Source organism: Arvicanthis niloticus, chromosome 9, assembly GCF_011762505.2.
Source record: "Arvicanthis niloticus isolate mArvNil1 chromosome 9, mArvNil1.pat.X, whole genome shotgun sequence".
NCBI classification, from domain to species: domain Eukaryota; kingdom Metazoa; phylum Chordata; class Mammalia; order Rodentia; family Muridae; genus Arvicanthis; species Arvicanthis niloticus.
This window is the reverse complement of record NC_047666.1, coordinates 50,690,908-50,708,371: the sequence shown is the minus strand read 5'-3', so window position 1 is coordinate 50,708,371 and position 17,464 is coordinate 50,690,908. Positions and strand designations below refer to the sequence as shown.

Below are 17,464 nucleotides of genomic sequence, written 5' to 3'. Positions count from 1 at the left end.
TATGAATGATTTCCATCACAAACTACCTAAAATAAAGATTTCTCTCAAGGCTGGTGGGAGGAGCAGACATCTCCCGTTCCTTCTTAATGGAAATGTGAGCAAAGCCATTCCAAAGAATGGACTTAACCTGAGCTCTCTTTAAAAAGATGTAAAGAACAACAAACAAACAAACAAACAAACAAAACAAAACGGAAAGGCGAAGAAATGTGACTTTATTAAAATTTACTCAGTGAAAAACAAACGTCACTTACCAAGGTTCCTATATCTTGGAGACTGTCAAGAGGTAAGCCAAGAAAGGAAGGAGTTAGGTGGGTTGTTTGCGAATTTTAAGCTACTATGAAATAAATCTGAGCGACTACCGGGTTAGCTGACCCGGCTCTCTGGGATCACCGCGGCCGGCTTGCTCTGCCCCCTAGCGGACATACGTGGTGCCTCAGCTCCGGCCTCCAGTTGTGGAAAAGCTGGCCGGCCACCTTCAGACAGCGCCGCGTGCTGACGCGGTCGGCTCACAGCCTAGCTGGCGCTCTCCCCTTGCCTTCCTACGGCATCCAACCACCAGCAAAGCTGCAGGCTAGGGGATTGCAAAGGCGGCGAGATCTACCCGTGGTGGCTCGGAGGGTGGCGCCCGCAGCTCTCCCAATCTGGGCGGAGAGTCCATGTCTCTCTGAGGCCATCCACTGCGGTGCAACTTCCCCGGTGGCAAAGCAACTTTGGGCTAACCTGCAGTCTCACTTCAGGTGGCTGGGTCCTGCGCACCGTGGGGACGGGATGGCTAGGACCTACCTGTAGGTCCATCAGGTTCGGAGGGAAGGCTCTGGCGCGTCTCGCACCTCTAGTTCCCGGAGGGGCTCAGGGTGTTCTGAGAGGCTGAAAAGTGATAGCTTGGATGAAGATGCATAGCCCCTGACTGTCGGGGCTCCTGGGCTGGGGGATTCCTGCGAAAGGCATCCCCTGGGGTCTCTGGCATAGCAGCCTTGCATTGCGCGGGAGTGGGAGGTAAGGCGGGGGAAGGGGTGAACACTAGTCTTGCAGGCAGAAGTCCCTCCGGAAGCAACCGGCGTTGGGAAGTTCTGGGAGCCCGGTTGAGTCTTGGAAGCAGGAGGTGAAGAAGGATGGGCTGGAGCTTTTGGGGGGACCCCAGGAAGATGTACCTGTAGTAAAGCTTACCGAGATGGGGGGCTGGCTTCGGGATCCCTTAGGAGGCGGCTGTGCTGTGTCCTGAGAGGTGTCCGGAGAGGTGTAGGTTTGGGGGTTCTCTGCAGGGAGAGGCTGCTGGGGGTGTGTGTCCTTGTTCTTGGGGAAAGTGGTTAATCGTAAGCGTTCTCTGCAGGCAGAGCGGCTGACCCTTTCCTGGGACCCAAGCATCCGCAGAAGCTCAAAGAAGGTACCTCAAACCGGGATTTCTACGGTCACCACTGAGAAGTCACCACCACTGAGCAGCCCCATGGCTGGGCTTGTGCTCTGAGACTCAGGTAACTTCAGATTCCCAGGAAAGGGACATGCACGACCCACACGCGCGTCCTAAGAGAAGCTCAACGGTCTTCTCACGGCCCTTCTGGTTTGTTTCAGGGAGAGGACAGGCAGGATAGTGCCCGGGTGCTCCAGTAGACACCTGGACCGAGCACTGGGCCCCGCCCCACGTGCCACGCTTTAAAGAGCCGTAAGGCCGGGTGCTCCTTCAGGGTCGCGGTCGCAGTCATGGAGGGCACGCCCGCAGCCAACTGGAGTATCGAGTTGGAGCTCGGGAGTGGAGTGCCACCAGGGGAGGAGGGTAACCGCACAGCCGGGCCGCCACGACGCAACGAGGCCCTGGCGCGCGTGGAGGTGGCGGTCCTGTGCCTCATTCTGTTCCTGGCTCTGAGTGGCAACGCGTGCGTGCTGCTGGCGCTGCGCACGACGCGCCACAAGCACTCGCGCCTCTTCTTTTTCATGAAGCACCTGAGCATCGCCGACCTGGTGGTGGCTGTGTTCCAGGTGCTCCCACAGTTGCTGTGGGACATCACCTTCCGCTTCTACGGGCCCGATCTGCTGTGTCGTCTGGTCAAATACTTGCAGGTGGTGGGCATGTTCGCCTCTACCTACCTGCTGCTGCTGATGTCGCTTGACCGCTGCCTGGCCATCTGCCAGCCTCTGCGCTCCCTGCGCCGCCGAACCGACCGCCTGGCGGTGCTGGCGACCTGGCTCGGTTGCCTGGTGGCCAGCGCGCCGCAGGTGCACATTTTCTCCCTGCGCGAAGTGGCAGACGGCGTCTTCGATTGCTGGGCGGTCTTCATCCAGCCCTGGGGACCCAAGGCCTACGTCACATGGATCACGCTCTCCGTCTACATTGTTCCGGTTATCGTGCTGGCCGCCTGCTATGGTCTCATCAGCTTCAAGATCTGGCAGAATCTACGACTCAAGACGGCAGCGGCGGCGGCAGCCGCTGAGGGGAATGACACGGCCGGTGGACCTGGGCGTGCGGCGTTGGCACGGGTCAGTAGTGTCAAGCTTATCTCCAAGGCCAAAATCCGCACAGTGAAGATGACCTTCATCATCGTACTGGCCTTCATCGTGTGCTGGACGCCTTTCTTCTTCGTGCAGATGTGGAGCGTCTGGGATGTCAATGCGCCCAAGGAAGGTAGGGCGGGTGGAGAGGAAGAGGGTGGCAGGGCCAGGCCCTAGTTTCACTATCTTTGTAGTCCTAAGGTTCTGGGGTCTTCCTGGTTTTGCACCATCATCATTCTCTGGTCCATTGACGTTGAGGAGGTCACTTCTCTGAGTCTCTAGGACCACAGCATAGAAATACCCACTAAAGTCCAAACTCTTGCCAGAAGGCAGGCAACACCTCCAGCACAGGCCTTCGGCAACTTTCGGTGTGAAAGTTCTTATCGTGGAAGGGGAAACTGAGGCAGGCGACTGTCTTTCCTACAGAGAGACAGAAGGGAGGTGGGTCTTCAACCTGAGCACTTGCTCGGGCTTCCTCTACTTTGAGTTCACTTTAGACTTTAAGTCGGCCTGAACACGCAAAGTCGAGGTTGGATAGGGTCAGCCTTTGGAAGGAACAGTTGGTCCCGTGGAAGCTGAATAGGTCGTCCAAGGGACCTCGGGGCAGATCGAGACAATTCCAGAGTGTCTCACGTGGTGGCAGAGGTAATGGAGAATAGGTTACAGGGCAGAGACAGGGCTGGGATGCCCAGGAAGGGAGACAAGAGGACAGTGGTCAGCTTTAACAGGGAGGCTGTGTGACTGATGCAGGAGGGAAAAGCCATCCATCCTGGAGGAGCAGTGAGGTTACAGGATAGGACAGTGGCCTGCATGCATTAGAAGCCAGGTGGGGGTTGAGGAAGGAGGAAGGGGCTGGGGAACCAGAGAGCTGGGGAAGCATGTCTGATGATGACCTGGTCTCCCTTCACAGACCAGCCAGAAAGGACTTAGCTATTCTAACCCTAGATGGTGCAAAATCGTATTATGGATATAATCACTGCTGCTCCTAACACCAAACCCCTCTGCGTGGGAAGCTAGGTTCTCAGTGCAGGGACCTGAGTTTTGCTGGTCTTCTCTGTTCCTTTCTGGAGACCACAGACCCCTGGATTCACTGAGCCATCCTGCCTTGCTCCATAGTGGCCGGGACACCTGTCACTCAGTATTTACTGATAGCCTGTGGTATGCAGGGCAAAGATTGTTATGAGGATTCTGTCCATTGCGTGGTCTCTGGTCACACATTACAAAGACCTTAAAAAATTATTTCTACGGGGACACACAGCAAGTTTGGTCCAAGCAACAGTTCAACCTGGGGTTTCCTGAACCAGAAAATGAAGAACCACAGCCAGAGAACTGTGTGAGGCACAAGGCTGAAACTGGAGTTTTAAAATAAGGCTGCAGGCCTAGCTGCTTCCTCAGCAGGATTTAAGGATCCTAGCCCCTGGGGTACAGAGGGACTCTAATGCCAATGGCGGCAGATCCTAGATGGGCACCTCTTAGGGCAAATCTGGGGGATACCTGCTGTATTAGTAACTCCTCTTGTCTCTGTGACAAAAGTAACTTTAAGGAAGAGGGGTTTCTTTTGGCTCACAGTTTGAGGGTACAGTCTGTCATGGTGGGAAGGGGTAATGGCAGGTATGATGTGGCTGCTCACACTGAGGCCATTGGCAGAAAGCAGACAAAGATGAGTGCTATTGCCCGGCTGGAATTATTATTCAGTCTAGGTCCCAGCCTACAGATGGTGGCACTCACATCCAGGGTAGGTCTTTCTTCCCTGTGTAAACCTCTCTGGAAATGTCATCCTCACGACATGTCCAGGATGTATCTCCCAAGTGACTCTAAATCCTGTCAATCCTTAGACCTGACTTCCAGCCCTGTCTCCTGCTCTAACTGGCTCTGAGATGCTAGGTTGGGGCCCCTTTGTTCCTCCCTGACCCACTGTGTCTAGCTCTTAGGATAAGGGAAGTTCCCTGTAGAGCCTGAAGTGCCTGTGTTGGGGACACTTTGGAGAGCCTTGTTCTTCGGTTCCACCTGGCCCAGTGGAAAGTCATGGAGAGAGTGGGAACAGGGACACTGGGCAGGCTTTTCCTTCTTGGCCCCACGACATCCTCTAGCTTGATCCTGCAGCTTAAACATTGCAATCAGATGGGCACTTTTCAGCTGCTTTGGCTCCTGGAGAAGGAAGGATGTAAGCACTTAACTGTTGCCCTGGGTTCTGCTACAAGTGACTTTAGCTCTCCAGCTCACAAAGGTTTGATTAATGTCGGGGGGACTAGTGAGTGAGGCTTGCTGCACAGCCTTTCCCATCTGATAGGTGTCTGAGTGGGCTGGGAGAAATGAGGCAGTAAAGGTAGCAGGAGGCCTTGGCTCTGCGAGCTTAGCCTGCAGTTGCGGAGGTCTTAGATTTGGGGAGCTAAGCCTACAGCCTGGGCCACAGCATACTTTTTGCAGAGCCTGGGTTAGGGCTGGGGCTGGAACCTGCTTGCTTTCACCCCATCACCTTGTTCTGACAAGTTAGAAGGCAAGAGCACCCAGACGCACCTCCTAGTGGCTGGGCTGTAAGGCTCTTAGACTTCATTAGGCTCTGCTGACAGAGGTCCTGATGCGCAGGAAGAAGCAAGTCCGCATCAGAGAATTGCTGCCACCTGTAGGGTTGGAGCCTCTCAATAGCATCAGGGTATTCCAGTCTGAGAATGAGAGTAACAACTGCGATGGAGGGAGACTTCCTTTCTGGGTATCAGTTTGAGAAGGCAGACAAATACTCACCCGGGTGTTGCCTGTGTGTCGCCTGTGTGTGCTTGCACTCTCCAGTTCTCATCAGACTCAGCAAGTAGATAAGTTCAGCCTGAACGGGAGGAGACTGAAGCCAAGAGACAGAAGCCATGCTTCTTATCTCTGACATAGTTCTTAGACCCCATGTAACCTCCCACAGGAGATGGACAGGCTGAGTTGCTCCTCACTGCACCTCTCTGAGGGAAACCTCAGCATCAGGATTACCTGGGCTCTTGTCAAAACGCTGGTTTGTGCACCCCATTGAAGACCTGCAGGAACAGAGGAGACACTTCCTCCCTGGCCCGATCATCCTGACATCCGGGTTTTTCTGAACTGACTATGTGTGCCCCACCCCCATCATGCCCCTGCCAACAACATGGTGTTCTCAGCACTCCAGGTTCCCAATCCCCATTGCTGGGACCCTAAAACCTTGCATGGTCTCTGCTGCCCTAGCCATACCCCATCATCTGTCCTCTCCTTTCTTCCCATTGCTGCCTTGGCTAGAAGCTCAACTTTGCATCTCACCACTCTTGGTTTGGGACAGATCACCTTGTGTGTATGTGATTGTGTGTTCACTTTATACATGTGAGTGTCCACATGTATGTGTGTGTGTTGGTACACATCTGTGTATGCACATGTGTTCATGTGGGTACGGGTGCATGACTAAACGTGTGTGTGTGTCTATTTATGTGGGTGTAAGCTTGTGAGTGAACCTCTGTATATGTGTATTCATTTTGGTGTGTGGTTGCGTGTAAGTGTTGTATGTTCATGTGTGTTCATATGGGTGTTGTATAATTGTGTTTGCCTTTGTGCATGCATTTGCTTGCATGTTGGTGGGGTGCATGAGTGTGTTTGGACTATGTGTTCACTTCTGTAGGTGTTGGTTCATTTGCATTTGGGCATACGCACATTTGTATATGTGTATGTTCATGTGTATGCACTGTATGTTTACTTGTGTGGGTGTTGGTTCATTTGCATCTAGGCATGCATGTGTGTGTCATGCATGTTTATCATGTGTGTTTGTCATGTGTGTTTGTGTGTATGTTGGTGCATGTGGGATGCAGGGAGCATTAGTGTGACTGCATGTATTTTGAGTGCATGTGTGCTATGTTCATGTGAGAGTGGGTGCATGCATATGAATGGTTATGCATGTGTGTTTAGGTTCTCATGCACTTGTACACATGTGCATGTGGTAACCCGAGGCCAACCTTCTCAGTGGCTCAAGTGCCTTCCACTTTGCTTTTGAGATATTGTCTCTCACTGGCCTGGAACCCACTGACTCAGCTACGCCGCCTGGCTCATGAGAGCCTCAGTTTCCTTCTCTATCACCTCAGCACTGTGTGTGTGTGGGGGGGGTGGAGTGGGGTGGCGAGCCTCTACCACTCTGCTGGCTTTTCAACATGGGTGCTGTCCATCTAACTAGATTCTCATGCTTGCAAGGCAAGCACTTTCCCAGCTGAGCGGTTTCTTCAGCCTAATGTGGTGTCTGCTTTTGAAAAGTAAGAAGCAAATTTTAACAAATGCCAAGGCCTTAGGGAGCCAGTGTGTGGAGGGAGTAGTTTTGAGAGCAGTAGTAGGTAGGCTGGGACAGTGGTAGCAGCTAGCTGGCCTGGGGTGCTGAGACCCAGGGTAAAGGGCGGAGAAGTGCCTAGCTGAGTGGATTTGGAAATGTCCCAGCTTGACCGTTGGCGAAGGAGAGGAGAAGAGACCAGGTGTCCACAGTGTCCTTCTCCTGGGCTGCTTGCTCCTGTGTTCTAGTCACTGGACGCAGCTTCTGTTCGTTCTCTCAAGCAGTTCTTGGCCAGGAGATGGCGCTTCTGTGCCAGGCCTCTGTCCCCCCACTGGCCACAGCTCACACCTGAACAATCACACTGGTTTGTTTTCTCTCTCTACCCACTTCACTATCTAAGTGTGAACCTAATTTTCCCAGAGGGAATCGCATTTGAGTCCAGTCACCCAGTTAGCAGGCCATGTCCTGTCATCTAACAGGGAGGTTGTCTTTTTGCCTTTCCGATGTGCTGGAGGAGGTGGCTGATCTATCAGGACTTCCTGTCTGCTAATTTCATGCTTCAATTCAGGTCAGTCCCTTATCAACCTCTTCTTATTTTCCAGTCTCTGCTTGCAGTCGGGGACACAGCATCAAGTGGGACATAGTCTCCAGCCCAGGAGTATTAAAGAATAATGAGAGCATGATGGGATGACTCCACACTGGAAGCGTTCATTTCCCATGTAATGTCAATGTTCGTTGGAGGCAGGCAGTGGCCAATTCTGTATCCCTGGGGGTTTGGGGGACCAGGAGGGTTTCAGAGCAGAATCAATGTTTGAAAAGTTTTCTAATGGCTGAGTAGGAGTTTGCTGTACAAAGGAGCAGGTACACGTTAATAGTTGAAAGCATTAGACAGTTATTTTATTAGTTTTCTCCCCATGAGTTGGGATAGTTGGAAAGAATTTTAGTTGCACACAAATTACTGAGGTCCTGGTTAAAAGGCTGATCTGACTGACACACGGCTGGGCGGGGGAAGGGGGGCGGCAGGGTGGAGCCGAGAGCCTGCATCTTTGGCACATGTACAGATGATGCTAAGTGGTACCCATGAAGCCAGCTCTCAATGACACTTGGAGTAGAAGAGCTTTATGATGTAGTCTGTGACCTGAGCCTGCTCCTTGCCTCCCATATCTTCTATATGAACTAGTGGCATTGAATATGGAGGAAGATCTGGCTTTTCTTCAGAAGCCCAACCCTATGGCCTCACATGTTGATGTGACCAGAACCTGAACAAAGGCCATTTTAACATTAGTAATTCAGATGTTCTTCATCCTAGCCCTGAAATGCATGGGGCTAGTACACCACAGAGAGTTCCAGAACAATCCTAGTTATAAAAGTTCAGTCTTTGCCAAGATGCACCCCTGTGGCATATCCTGGAACCCCATCTTTATGTAAATATGGATTTAGAAGAAATATTTTGAAAGGCTTGCCAGGGCCCTCCTGCTACCCAAACACAAGTCCCTGTAGTAGGACTTCTCCTCAGTTTTACATATTCTGGGGGAAGCCTCATCCAGGAGGCTGGCTTCTTGGCTAAGACTTTTAGGAAGAGGCTAGTGGATGTTACTCAGAAGAGAGGGGCCATAAGCCTTTGTTTGCACTGTGTGTGAATGCCTGGATTGTCTCAGGAGCAACACAGGCTGCAGGGCTGTGGCCAGCTGTCCACCAGCTGTTCTAGACTAATTTGGGCCCTCGATGCAGGGTACAGTGAGTGCCCGGAAGTACAAAACGGGGAGCTCTAGGGGTTTGCGTAAAGCTGGTCTGGTGGGGATAGAATGCTTGGTGCTGCTCCCCCACAGCCTTCTGCTTCCTTCCACCCATGAATCACAACTATGAGGCAAATGGACAGGAGGCTCTCTATTGAGTGCATGGCACCCCAGCACCCGACTCTGGCTAGCACTGTGTTGTTGCTTTTGCCCATGCTCCTCCCATTTGCAGGTGTCCCACATCCCAGCCTCTCCTGCCTCTCCCCCAGATGCTGCCATTTTCAGCTAGTTCAGAGATGAACATTTCACTCAATGTGTGAATCCCTGTGCCCAGGAACCTGATGAGTCTACATGGGTCCCCAGTGCCAGTTTAGACCTGCCGAGGATAAACTCATTGGATTCAGAGGGTGGATAGATGTTTGATCTCCCCCATCCCCAGGCAGCTTCTGAGCAAGTGGTTGGCTCAGCATGCCCACCCATTGTCCATTTTTGGCAGGGACCAGCCATACCAGGTGGATAGCCTGGGCACCTGCCCAAGACCTATGCTCATGGGGAGGGTTTGATTTTTATTTTGTGAGAGTAATAAGATTTTATATCTGACCCTTCTGGTGAGTTCCTTGAAGGATGAAGGTCTTATCCTGCTACAGAGACCCACCCTGCTGGGTTAATACAGTGTTGGCAGTGTAAGTTTCCCCAAGTGGATTCTTTTGAGTTTCTCTAGTGTATACATCTGATCTCAGGGCTCTGTTTTTTTCTTTTCTTTCCTTTCCTTTCCTTTCCTTTCCTTTCCTTTCCTTTCCTTTCCTTTCCTTTCCTTTCCTTTCCTTTCCTTTCCTTTCCTTTTCTTCTCCTCTCCCCCTCCCCCTCCCCCTTCCCCTCCCCCTCCCCCTCCCCTCCCCCTCCCCCTCCCCCTCCCCCTCCCCCTCCTTCTGTTTTAAGAGTGCTAGAGGAAAAGGAATTAAGGGCAGCTTCTGTAGCTTCTAATCAGGACCCAGTCCTTGGACTTAAATGAATAACAACAGTTGGTCCTGTCTTTTATCCACAGCAACGGGAAATCCTTTCACTCTGGCTTTACGAAGACACTTTCCATTTTCCCACTTTCCTGTGTGGCCTTCAATGTCCAATGAGGAAAACCACATTCAAAGGGTAGATGTGTTTTGGAGAGGGATGGGGGAGGGATTCAGACCTGAGGGTTTGGGAGGAATCCTGTATTCCAGGCATACCTCTTTGGAGTAGTTTCTCCTGGGCTCAAATCTCCTATGTTTTGGGTCCCTTCCCAGGCTACTTTTCTGCATGCCTCCATTCCTTCATTCTGGCTTCTGCATCTCTCTATTTCTGTCCTGATGCCATGATGGCTTTGTCTTCTGCAAAATGTGACACAAGGCTAGGCTTACAACGATCTTGCAATCTGGGATGTCTCTGCAAGGAAGACAGATGAAGGCTGGGTTTCTGACCTTTGAGCATCTTAGCATTCATAAGCATTCAAAAGAGCTGGCTACTCTTCTGTCCAGAGAGGCACCAAGAGCCCCTTCTCCCCATGTGAGCACTGAGCAGCCTGTGCTAGCAGCTGAAGCGTGAGCTCCGAGTCCTGAAGGGGTGAGACTGCAGCTCCCCTACTTGAAGAGATGGGACCACACCATCCTCTTCTTGAATGGCTGGGGCTGCAGCATCCTCTTCCTGAAGGAGTGGGACTACAGCACCTTATAGCCTGTTGCACTTGCCTAAAGGCATAGACTAGGTCAGCTAATACCCTTAGAAAGAAGATATGTCCAACCTTTTAGCTTCTCTGGACAACACTGGACAGAGACAAAAGATTGTCTCGGGCTACATGTTTAGATTTCAAGGATGTCCAATCTATAGCCTGAAGGTTTTGAGAACATACATATGTTTATTTTGTGTGACATTGAGACATGGTGTTGTCACTGACGGTTCTTACTTGAGAACTGAACAGTCAAGCTTCAAAAAAAAAAAAAAATAGTGTGATGTCTTTAGGAAGTTTACAACTTTATATTGGTTAGCATTTATAGCTTTCCTGGGCTGCATACAACCTGTAGGTTGTAGCCTGGGTGCTCCTGCAAGCATTAGCCAACCAGTCTGCAAGTTGGGAAAGGAGACAAACACAGCAGAATCTCAGTGTGGGAGAGCACCAAGGGATGATGCAGCCCTGGACCTCCAGCCTGCAAGGCTGGTTAAGCAGAAGGCAGAGGGGATGACTGTCTGTGCTCAGAGCTGGTGAGTCCTGGCTTATGCCCTTGCTGAAGCAAGTCTTAGCACTTCCAAGTGACGTAGGTGTACCAAATCTGCAGTACAAGGTTAGACATTGCCAGGACACAGAGAAAGACAATGCAAGCCAAGGGTCCCTGTATTCATTTTGAGTTATTTGTTCTGTGGTGGCGCTAAGCCCACATCTCAAAGAGCTTAAACCTTCCAGACACGGACAAGCTGGTGGAGATGGGGCAGTTTCTCTGTGCAGGCCTCAGGGTGTGGACCCTTTAAGCCAGCACAAGTGTTCACATGACTGCTGGCCTTCTTGGCCACACTCTGGAAGCAGTCAGTGACAGACACAGCCATTTGGCTGTGAAGCTTCCAGAAGCTCAGCCACAGGGTCTTGCATCTTTATCTCAGAAGGTTTGACATTCCCAGACACACCCCAGGGAACACAAGCATGCCCGTTTAACATGTATTGGGGATCACAAAAGCAACCTGTATATCAAGTGCCTCCCTGCCAACGCAGCACTGTTGGTGGCTATGAGGAGGCCATGCTCCCTCTCAAGGAATTTGAACTCTGAACCACCCTTGCCTGTCAGCCATGTTAGTCTCATGGCACTCCAGTGAGGAGCACTTTTGCTTCCCATCTCACAGATGAGCAATCATGAGTCCAGAGACATTGAGTAACTTCCCCTAGAACACACAGCTCCAAAATATAGAGCCAGATCCTCGCCTAGATCTGTGTGTGTGTCTTAGAAGCAAAGGCTCAAATCGACTCTGCTGACTGAGGTGTGGGAGTGGCTTCTTTCTGTGGCCTGGGCTGCTGTAAGTGCACTTGTTGCCGCCCTCTGTGACCTTAGCATCTTCCCTTTAATGCGTGCCCCTCCTACAGGCACTGCATCAACGACTGCCTGACTTGCCCTAAGGATGACAAATACTTAGGCTTGTGGGGTTCAAGGTCTTATTCATAGCTGTTCGACTCTGCCCCTAAAGTGCAAAAGCAGCCATTGACTGCTTGTGAGTGGGTGGCCATGGATACATTCTAATAAAACTTTATTGATAAAAACAGAGTGCAGGCCGATTTTAGCCCACGAGCCATAGTTCGCTGACTCTCGATCTGTGCTTGGGGACTCATCTGTCCTTGAGAAGGATAATGATCCACTGGAAGTCCTGAAGTCCTTTCCCAACCACTCACCTCTAGGGACTCTATATTTACTGTAGGAACAGGGAGATTCTCTCTGTGGTCCACGTTGCACTTGCTCAGCCTGTCTGGGCCTTGGCTTTGGGGTTGAGATTTGCTAATGGGAACCTATTTAGACCATGAAAATGAGAATCTATTTTCAAAAGAAACAAGCTTTGTTACTTTTGGATGGGAAGGCACAGTGTGTGCTTTCAAGGAGGTTACCTTCCTTTTCTGTAAACTGTGGTTCAGATCACTCTGGGAACTGCACCATCTGGGAAGCTTTGGACAGGGGCGCTGACATCAGCCTGCCTGCATGGTCCCATGCCTCAGGGAACAGCACCACAACATAGGCTGACAATGTTCCCATGTTTCACTCATTCTAAGTACAAATCCCTGATGTCAGTCACCTAGGTGACCATCAAGGTGACATGGAGTGGATCCATCCCCCAAATACCCAGAACTATAGATGTTTTTCTGGATTTTGGGACATTTGCACAAATGTAGTCATCTTTCTTGAGGGTAGACCCGAGTCTAACCATGAAATTCACACATGCTTCACATATACCTTGCATGTACATGTAGCCCAAAGGGAATTTTGCTTGGAATTTTTAGTGAGGTTGGGTTTTGACTGACATATCACATGAGGTCTGGTGTGACACTTTCTAGTTGGGTAATCATGTCATCGTACAAAAACTTTCTAACTCGGGAGCACTTGGAATGCTGAGTTTTCTCACCAGGTGTGATCAGCCTGTACTTTGTAATAGTACACAGTGGGACAGCCTGGTCTAGTCTGGTGCCTTTGGGTCTGGCTCTGAGATTCCTTCTCTTATTTCATCTTCATCTTCTCTGGGGCTGACAGTTTGTTTCACTGTGTTTGGCCTTTATTGATTTTTTTTTTTTTTGCCTTTTTATGACCTTGAACATATTCTATTTTTAGTCTTGTGGGCGACTTTAACCTTAAGGCATCCCATCAGTGTTCATTTTTCTCTTTACCCAGACAAACAAACAAACAAACAAACAAACAAAAAAACAAATAGAAAATTCTCTTTAACAAAAATAGGGACTCTGTTCATAGTGGCTTTTCTTCTTTTGTTGTTTTGTTACTGTGTTTATTTTGGGGATTAGATGTTCCTATTTGGATTTCTAAAAACTCTCTTGGCAAGCTTTATTTATTTATTTATTTATTTAGTCTGTGGTAGCTTGCTTCTGTGCCAGTCCGCACACCAGTGAACCATATCAATAGCTCTTAAGCTTGACTGCTCTTCAGAATCCCGAGGGCCCTTTCTACCACTGCTGAGCCCCCTCCTCGGGGTCTTTACAACTTTCTTTTTATCCAGGTTCTCAGGAGCTGCCCTGCCTGGGTTTGCCCTTCTGAGAACCACCCAGGTGTCCCAGCTGCTACTCTTCCGTGGCTGCTGGGAACTTCATTGGCAAGCCTCTGTTCTTTGCACCCAGGCCCTGCTACCCCAGCCTCCTAGGGAAGATTTCTTCCCTGAGTTGAGATTTGACTTCTGGAGTAAGTTTTGAATGATTTTTTTTTTCTGAAAGAGAAAGCTGGTGGTTTGCCCAGCCCCGAGGGGAATCTTCGTGAGCGATGGCCGGGCAGATTCTTAATCTCACTGTCATTTCCCTCCTGCATCTCTAGAGAAGCCACCAGGAATCACCCGTTTTTAAAAACAGTCTTCAGACTTAAGGCCAGTGAAAGAAGCCTAGATTTTGTTTGTATTCCTCCTCCTTAAAAGTGCCTAGGAATAAGTTTGTCTCTTCATTCTGGTGTCCACAGAGCCTGGTTGGTGCCTGGCATGTGGTGACAGCCATTACCTCTTACGGGGGGCGTGGGGGGGGGCACTCCTGGGTACCTGGCACTCTTTGATCCTCGCTGGCTTTCAGGCAGGTTGGAAATTCTCATTGTTCCATGTAAAGATTAAGGGACTGAAGCCTCCAAGGGAGATAGGGCCATTCGATGCAGTGATTGGTACTGGCTGGGCTATGCAAATGAAGGCTAACATCTCCTGCCTCCCCCGCACCTCCACCCGCCCATGTTATTTGTTGTCTAAGTAGCAGGCACTGCGGTATTTGCTGGGTGAAGGATGAAGGAGCAAATGGCCGTGATGCATACAGTACCTGCCTTCAATGCCTGGGGAAGCTGGAGGAAAGAGCAAGGGCGAGGTAGCTTTTAGGGTTGTGCTGTGCCCTGGTAAGATCAGGGAGTGAACCCCAAGCAAGGATGTAGGACATACCATGTGTGGCTGTCACCTTGTCTTGTGACCCAGCCCATGGTACCTGGGATGGCTGTTTCTGGGAGAACCATGGCTGAGTCAGGAAGGTCTGGGATGTCCCCAGAGTGACACCCTGTTTTCCTTTCCTCCCGACCCACCCCACAGCGTCTGCCTTCATCATTGCCATGCTCTTGGCCAGCCTCAACAGCTGCTGCAATCCGTGGATCTACATGCTCTTCACAGGCCACCTCTTCCACGAACTTGTGCAGCGCTTCCTCTGCTGCTCTGCTCGGTACCTGAAGGGCAGCCGGCCTGGAGAGACAAGCATCAGCAAGAAAAGCAACTCATCCACCTTTGTCCTGAGTCGTCGCAGCTCCAGCCAGAGGAGCTGCTCTCAGCCATCCTCGGCATGAGCCATAGGCCCGGCCCACCAGGCCAGCTGCTGGGTTGTGTGGCCTCCGGCCTTCCCCCTGGTGGCTGTGCATGGAGCTGTATAAGGTGCCTACTGGTTTGCATCCCTCCTCTCCTTGGGTTGGCTAGAGTGTGTGCCATATTCTGACTTGGGGTGGGGAAATGTCTCTATGGGAGATGGTGGGGTCACTCAGCCATCAGAGGGTCATGTGGACTCCCACCTGTTTCTACTACCCTGACCCAAGTGCTCTGGGGTGGTGGGTAGACTCTCCTGAACTTGGCTTTTGTTCCTTTCACCCCTTGTTTATCCTGGTATTTTGTAAAAGACAGTATGCCTAGGATTGGTGACCAGTTACTTGAGGAAGCTCAGTGGGCTGAGACAAGGAGTGGGAAATGAGGCTGCAGACGCAGAGTGGTGCCAATTTCCTTCTGACCTGAGTTGTGTGGACAGATCTTAGCATCCTTAGGGCATCCCAGAAAGCACTGGGATCTGGAAACTGAGTCATGAGGCTACCTGGCTTTGGAAAGCAATGAGAATGACAGCCGAAATGATGAAGACGCTGTTGCTTGACAAACACTTGGGAAGGAAACGGGAATGAGAACCATCCAGGACAGACAAAGGAGAAGAGCTGTTTGTACACGACACTGACCCATGCATATGTGATCCTAGGAGCACGCACATACATATGTGTACATGCACACATATGCAAATAGCCCTTCTCTCCTCTCTCTCTCTCTCTCTCTCTCTCTCTCTCTCTCTCTCTCTCTCTCCCCTTTTCTCCCCAGAGCTGACAGATAAATAGCAATGTTATTGACAGATCAATGTACAAAGATAGTTCATATTTCTTTATACTGGTGACCAACGGGAAAGTGAAGTTAGGAGCGTCTACCCATAAAAGTCCCAGAAAGAGTAAAGGATGGCTAGGGTTAACAGAGGAAATAAATGTAAGCCTGTGCCCTGGAAGCTGCAAGTAAGCGCTGGAGGAAAATAAAGGAGAATAAATAAATGGGGCCACCTTGTGCTTATGAATCAGAGATGTAATATTGTCAGACAGATTTGATGTAATCCTCATCAAAATCCTAACTGGCTTCTGTAGAAATTGATAAAATAATCCTAAAATTCCCAAGGAGATGGGAATTGGGGTGGTTAAGATGCTTTGGAATTTGTGGTGGGCACATAATTCTGAGAATGCATTAAAAATTAATAAAACAAACTCCAGAGGCTGAAGAGATGGCTCACTCAGAGAAGTGTGTGCTGAGTAAGAATGAGAACCCAACATCAGCATCCCAGCATCTATGTAGAAGCCAGGCTCAGTGTGTCTTAACCTCAGTCCCGGGGTGGGTACGGTGGGGTGGAGGGGGTGACAGGTGGATCCCAGAGACTTGCAGGGCAGCCAGCCTAGAAGATTGATCAACTTTAATCTTCGAGTTCAGCAAAAGACTATATCTCAAGATAAATAAGTAAATAAAAATAACATGGAGAGCGATGGAAGAAAACACTGGAAGTTGACCTTTGGTCTCTACATGTACCTGTGGATATACAACATATATACACTTACATACAACAAGATACACGCACATATGCACACACAAAACCACTAAACTATATACACTTAAAAATGTGAAAAAGGCTCAAGAGCTAAGTTCTGAGGAAACCAAAGTGACGGATGAATTTCTTGGCCTATCTTCCTCGAGTGCAGTTTCTCCTGTGACTCTCCAAGTGTCTGCAGGAGAGGAAAGCTCCACTCTGGCCTGTGATCTCAGTGACCATCCCCATCTGGCTGTAACAGAGGCCGGAGAGATGCTCTGCATTTCCCCAGGAGTCTCAAAGGATTTGTTTATCAGATACACATGCTGTCAAATGTCCTCTCAGCTTTGAGGGCAGGATATGACTCTGTCTCAGAAATACCTTTGGCCATTAACTATAGGACATAACTGAATAGTGGCTTTCTGTCTGTGGCTGGTCACTGTGCACTCTGGAGTCCCTTTGAAATACCCAGACTTAATTCAGGACTTACTGAAATATATCAAGGGTGCTTCCAAAAAGCCTAGAACCTGTAGATTCACTTTATCACACCCCCCCTTCTGAACACATTTTCTTTTGCTACACTGCACTATTTGCCCAAACCCATGCACATGCCTATGTGCACACATGCATATATGAATATGAGCCAGTACAGTCCAATGTTCAGGGAGGAGAGAGCCATGTGACACAGTGCCCATGTTCAGCACCCACAATTTAGGGCAAGCTGGCTGACACCAGCTAGAGACAGGAGGCAATGTCATTTATGGACCCAGAGGCATTAACCCTTATGCATGCAGTGTCACACCAGCTAGTCCCTGCTCTTTGAGAAGCTAGCAAGATTCGGCTTGAGGGTGTCTGTGCCTATGTGCTAGACCATCCTGCTCACCTGGGTACAGACATGGCAGTCGCCTGCTAGCATCCTTGTCTTGCAGATGTTCTGAGTCTCTGCTGTTCACAAAGAAGTTGCTATCCTTAGAACCAACAGATGTCACCAGGGGTCAAGGGAAGGAGTGGCTCAGATATTCTGACCCTGGACACAGTGTTCCTGAGAGCCCCAGAGGGCGGAGAAAACTGCTGGAGTGCTGCTGTCATTCTATATGAAAGCTCTAGCTGGTCCTTGGGTCTTGTCCTGACACCCATGTCTATGACATAAGTGACAATTGACTTCACCAGCAACATTGGATTGGTACCGTACTGTTCCAATCTCAAGAGAATATTTTTTATCATTTTTCCAATTGTTATTTCCCCCAATGAAAGCCGAGGATCTCTAGGGGTTCAAAACACTCCCCCTACCCCAATCCTGTGGCCTGTATTCTCCTTTCTCAGACCCCACACTTGACGTCCCCAATGTTTCTTCCTGTTTTCCAACCTGTTTACAATTCATGTGCAGAGTTGAATGTCGTATTAAATTGGAGCATGCTCATTGTTCTGGAATGTTTC

General features: G+C 50.0%; 1 protein-coding gene across 5 annotated transcripts; it reads left to right on the top strand.

Annotated features, from left to right (window-relative positions):
- The first annotated feature begins 230 nt into the window (after window positions 1–230).
- Oxtr (oxytocin receptor) lies at window positions 231–17,458 on the top strand. 5 transcript variants are annotated; one of them, XM_034511284.2, is made up of 4 exons: window positions 231–737; window positions 1,331–1,472; window positions 1,570–2,617; window positions 14,254–17,458. In XM_034511284.2, the coding sequence occupies exons 3-4, from the start codon at window positions 1,699–1,701 to the stop codon at window positions 14,499–14,501; spliced, it is 1,167 nt and encodes a 388-aa protein (XP_034367175.1). In that variant the 5' UTR covers window positions 231–737; window positions 1,331–1,472; window positions 1,570–1,698; the 3' UTR covers window positions 14,502–17,458. The 5 variants fall into 5 exon arrangements, with proteins under 5 accessions (XP_034367175.1, XP_076796325.1, XP_034367174.1 ...); XM_076940210.1 differs by having other exon boundaries at window positions 231–785; XM_034511283.2 differs by having other exon boundaries at window positions 231–798.
- Window positions 17,459–17,464: the final 6 nt, after the last annotated feature.